This window comes from Crocuta crocuta, unplaced genomic scaffold, assembly GCF_008692635.1.
Source record: "Crocuta crocuta isolate KB4526 unplaced genomic scaffold, BGI_CrCroc_1.0 scaffold650, whole genome shotgun sequence".
Taxonomy (NCBI): domain Eukaryota; kingdom Metazoa; phylum Chordata; class Mammalia; order Carnivora; family Hyaenidae; genus Crocuta; species Crocuta crocuta.
In genome coordinates, this window is record NW_027532882.1 from 117,098 (window position 1) to 122,329 (window position 5,232).

General features: G+C 51.4%; 1 protein-coding gene across 1 annotated transcript in view; it reads left to right on the plus strand.

Annotated features, from left to right (window-relative positions):
* The window catches only part of MYO1F (myosin IF), a 32,101-nt gene that overhangs the window by 9,180 nt on the left and 17,689 nt on the right, over positions 1 to 5,232 (plus strand). The window contains 8 exon segments of the mRNA XM_077745665.1: positions 37 to 174; positions 581 to 670; positions 761 to 855; positions 1,171 to 1,258; positions 1,372 to 1,461; positions 4,309 to 4,440; positions 4,583 to 4,714; positions 4,917 to 5,048. Of these exon segments, the coding sequence (XP_077601791.1) occupies positions 37 to 174; positions 581 to 670; positions 761 to 855; positions 1,171 to 1,258; positions 1,372 to 1,461; positions 4,309 to 4,440; positions 4,583 to 4,714; positions 4,917 to 5,048 (897 nt within the window).

Consider the following 5,232-nt stretch of genomic DNA (forward strand, 5'->3'; position numbering starts at 1 on the left):
AGGGGCTCCCTCCCATCTGCCCCCACCCCCACCCAGGGCAGCAAGGAGCGCTTCCACTGGCAGAGCCATAACGTGAAGCAGAGTGGTGTGGATGATATGGTGCTGCTGCCCCAGATCTCCGAGGACGCCATCGTGGGCAACCTCCGCAAGCGCTTCATGGATGACTACATCTTTGTACCCTGAGCCCCGGGCGGGTGGGGACAGATGATGAAAACAGGGACAGGAGGCAGACCAACCGTAGATGGAGGAGGGATGGAGAGAGTGGCGGAGGGGACAGACAGATGCTAGAGCAAATGATCAGAGTGGAGGGTGGACTGTGAGGGCGCCGGGTGGGAGGAGGGGACATGCGCAGTGACAGCAGGGCTCTGGCCCCCACTACCCCCTCTGCCCTGGGTAGCCCAGCACCAGTGCATTCCATCTCTCCTTCCCGGACCCAGTCCTGTGTTTCCCGGAGTCCCAAAGCACGTCTGAGTAGCTCCATCTCCTCCTCTGAGCAATGGGGCTCTGGAAGCCGCAGGGGATTAGGATTGAGGGACAGGGACCCATGAGGAACAAGGCACTGCCCTTAACCATACCCCAGACCTATATCGGCTCCGTGCTCATCTCCGTAAACCCCTTCAAGCAGATGCCTTACTTCACCGACCGTGAGATCGACCTCTACCAGGGCGCGGTGAGGCTGGGGCTGTAGGGGGCAGGGGAGGGCAAAGCCCCAGGACTCACGGCCCCCAGCGCCACACTAAGACCTGATCTTCGCCCCCAGGCTCAGTATGAGAATCCCCCGCACATCTATGCTCTTACGGACAACATGTACCGGAACATGCTCATTGACTGTGAGAACCAGTGTGTCATCATCAGGTACGGGGGGGGGGGAGGGGCACCCATACCCTCCTGCCCAGGCCCCACACCCTTGCCGTCCCTCCCTGCCCCTGGCCCGCTTCACTTTGTCACCAGCTGACCCAGGATATATTTATTTATTCATTATGTTATTGTCTGTCGGTGCGTTCCAAATGTCAGCTCTGCGTTGTTCATTATTTTCCCCAGCATCTGGTATGATGCCTGGCACACAGTAGGGGATGAATGAATGAATGAGCAGGCACAAGAAAGGGTACTTACTCCCCCAAGACCCCGTCCCCACTGGCTGTTGACCATCCTTTCCCTCCCTCCCCCCAGCGGAGAGAGTGGAGCAGGAAAGACAGTGGCAGCCAAATACATCATGGGCTACATCTCCAAGGTCTCCGGTGGGGGCCAGAAGGTCCAGGTGAGGGGAGAACGGAAGGATGGGCTGGGTCTCCCCACGTGCACAGTAATGAACCCCCAGGACCACCTACCTCATCCTGACCTCTTCCCGCCTCCACCCGCCTCTGCCCGCAGCACGTCAAGGATATCATCCTACAATCAAACCCACTGCTAGAGGCCTTCGGCAACGCCAAGACCGTGCGCAACAACAACTCCAGCCGCTTTGTGAGTCTGCAGCCCTGCTTTGGGGCAAGTGCTGCCTCCAGACACACACACACACACACACACACACACACACACACCTGTATTCCTAACAAGAGAGGAACTACCTGCTCCTGGAGGGGAGACTCACTTCCTGCTTATGGTCCACCCGGAAAACAGTCCCCCCAACTGAAGTGTAGGGGCCTTGACTTGTCTGTGTAACATTCATATTTCCCTGGCTGCAAGCATGCTACCTACCTCTGTTCCTATTCACATTTCACGCACTCGCGTGCACGCGCGCACGTACACACACACACATACACACAAACACACACACACCTGTATTCCTAACACTAGAGGAACTACCTGCTCCTGAAGGGGAGATTCACTTCCTGCTTATGGTCTATCTGAAAAGGATGTCCCTGTCATCAGAACTCTAGGGGCCTTGACTTCCTTGACTTGTCTGTGTAACATTCTTCACTATTTCCCTGGCTACAATCATGCTACCTCTGTTCCTATTCACATTTCGGTTCCCAATTTACTCTCACATTCGTAGGTTCTTTCAACAAATCGTTCTTGGGCTCCTTCTTTGTGTCAGGTGTTACGTTGAGCCTAACGGAAGACAGAACAGGTCAACGGATCTGGATTTATGGTCTGATTCTGTCTGTATTTAGATTTGTGAGTTGGACCAAAAGCAAGCAAGCAAACAAAAACAGTGTAACTCCCTGAAGCTCCTGTTTTCTCATCCATAAAATGGGGATGATGTTAATATCCATCTCGCAGACTTCAATAATCCTAGTACAATAGCTGCATATGAAATTGATTTAATAAATTTTGTATGCTAATAAGATTTTTTATTTCTCTAGATATTTTTAATTATATTTTTTCTAACATTCTTTTTTAAGATTTTTTTAAACTGTGGGAGGGCAGCTGGGTGGCTCAGTCGGTTAAGTGTCTGACTCTGGATTTTGGCTCAGGTCATGATCTCGTGGTTTGTGAGTTTGAGCTCCGGAGTGGACTCTGTGCTGACAACACAGACTTGCTTGGACAGTCTCTCTCTGTCCCTCCCCTTCATCTCTCTCTCTCAAAATAAATAGTTTTTTTTAAATCCTATGGCTGGGGTNTGCTGTCTCTCTCAAAAGTAAATAAACTTTAAAACATTTTTTAATAAAAATAAATAAAAATATAAATCCTCTGGCTTAGGATATTTTTTAATATTAAAAAATTTTTAAGTAATTTCTCCATCCAACATGGGGCTCGAATTCACAACCCCAAGATCAAGAGTTGCACGCTCTACCTAATGAGCCAGCCAAGTGCCCCTATTTTCTAACGTTTTTATCATGTAATTATATTTTAAGTATTTTCCCCAATGGTTTGTTATTAAAAATCTCAAACACACAGAGAAATTGGGAGAATTGTGTAGCAAAGCCCTGCTGCACACCTCCTAGGTTCTACTGTTAACATTTTGCCCAACTTGCTTTATCATATCTCCATCCATTCATTTTTTTAAAGTAAGCTCCCCACCCAATGTAGGGCTTGAACTCATGGACCTGAGATTAAGAGTCGCATGCTCCACCGACTAAGCCTGCCAGGCGCCCCTATTCATTTTTTTATGAGCTACAAAGTAAACTGCAGACACCCTAGTTTCCGCTTCCCCCAACCCAAAAGTTCAGGGTGCAGATCATTAATTAGAGTTCAGTATAAATCTGCAGTGCTCTTCCATTTCACGCATTTACTTATTTATTGCAGGGGAGGGGAGAGAAAGAACGAGCAGGGGAGGGACAGAGTCAGAATCCCAAGCAGGCTCCGCACCAACAGTGCGAAACAATGCGAAACTCGAACTCACAAACCACGAGATCACGACCGGAGCTGAAACCAAGAGTCTGACGCTGAACCGACTGAGCCACCCAGGCATCCCGATTTCTTTTCTTTTCTTTTCTTTCATTGCTTTCGAAGTAAAATTGGCATATAGCAAACACACTGAAGTGGATTGTGCCCTGAGTGTGGAAAAAATCAGTGCATCTGTACAATCAGAGCCCTATCGACACACAGAACGTCACCATCGCTCCAGAAAGTTCCCTTCCTTTTCGTTCAACCTCTGTTCCCACCTCACCCCGGGCCCAGCCACTTCTCTGGGTCTTTTTTTTTTTTTTCTATGATAGATTAGTTTCAGCTGTTCTAGAACTTTATACAAATGGAAATCGCACAGTGTATGTTTTCGAACTACTGATACACACGAAAACATGGCTGAACCTCAAGAACATAATCATGTTTTATATTGCATATTATGTAATATTATGTTATATATGACGTAATATATGACCTATATTATAATATTACTTATTGTACTATAGAATAGAATGGGTACACGCCACGTATTACAGGTGTCTGGCTAGTGCCATGATGTAATGCGTATCATCAATGCATGGAAGTGTCAGAAAGGAGAAGTAAGGGGCTTCTCTGCCCTCCAGCCTCGGCCCAGAGTAGAACCCAGACACTGTCAGAGACCAAGAAAGGGGCCATGGAGCCCTTGCTCTGGACTCGGGGACAACATGCAACAGACACCCCGGATCACTGAAGCCAGCAACACCCCACAGGGACGTGGAAGCCTCTGTGCTGTGGTAGCAGACTGGGAAACGGGTCGATAAAATGAGGCACTTCTACATGCCGGGCACAGGGCTGGATGCCCGGATGTGGACTTGAGTCATCGGAGAAGGAGCAGCGTAAACAAAGGCTGGAGGGAAGGAGCTGATGCAGGAGCTAAGTGGGAAGGGGAGAGAACAGAGTTGAGGCCACATGGCAACTCTTCCATTCCTCTCCCACCTGCACCGCCGGGACCCTGGGGGTCTAACGTGGCTGTCTCGGCTTCAGGGCAAGTACTTTGAGATCCAGTTCAGCCGTGGTGGGGAGCCAGATGGGGGCAAGATCTCCAACTTCCTGCTAGAGAAATCCCGTGTGGTCATGCAGAACGAAAACGAGAGAAACTTCCACATCTACTACCAGGTATAAGGAAAGGGGCCGTGAGACCAGGGCAGGGGGAGGGCCCAAGGGGAGACGGTGTCCAGGAGCCCATGACTGAGGACTGGGGGATAGCGAGGGCTGTGCCAGCCCAACATCAGACTCATGAGCACTGCTCCCCCTCCAGCTGCTGGAAGGAGCCTCCCAGGAGCAGCGGCAGAACCTGGGACTCATGACCCCCGACTACTATTACTACCTCCAGTCGGACACCTACAAGGTGGATGGCACGGACGACCAGAGCGACTTCAGTGAGACTCTGGTGAGCAGTGAGCACCACGCTAGAAAACCGAGGCCCAGAGAGGGGCAGGGACTTGCCTAAGGTCACACAGCAAGCGGGTGAAACAGGCAGGACAGGGATCCAGGTGTCCTGACTCCGTGCTGTGGCCCCAGAAGTCCAACCCAGGAGGGCAGCGCGGAGGTGGGGATCCATGGCCCAGGCCCTGTCCCTGTTGTGCCTGCAGAACGCCATGCAGGTCATCGGGATCCCGCCCAATGTCCAGCAGCTGGTCCTGCAGCTTGTGGCCGGGATCTTGCACTTGGGAAACATCAGCTTCTGTGAAGACGGGAATTACGCCCGGGTGGAGAGTGTGGACCGTGAGTGTGGCTGCCAGGGGATGGTGGGGCGGAGGGGTGACCTGCTTCCTCCTAGGTCAGCCCCAGGAGGGTCAGAACCCATGAGGACAATCTCTGTGTCACCGGACAAAATGGGGAGAGCCAGGGGCACCACAGGAGGCCCAAGAGCTGAACTGGCTGCCGCCCACCCCCCCCCCCCCGCCG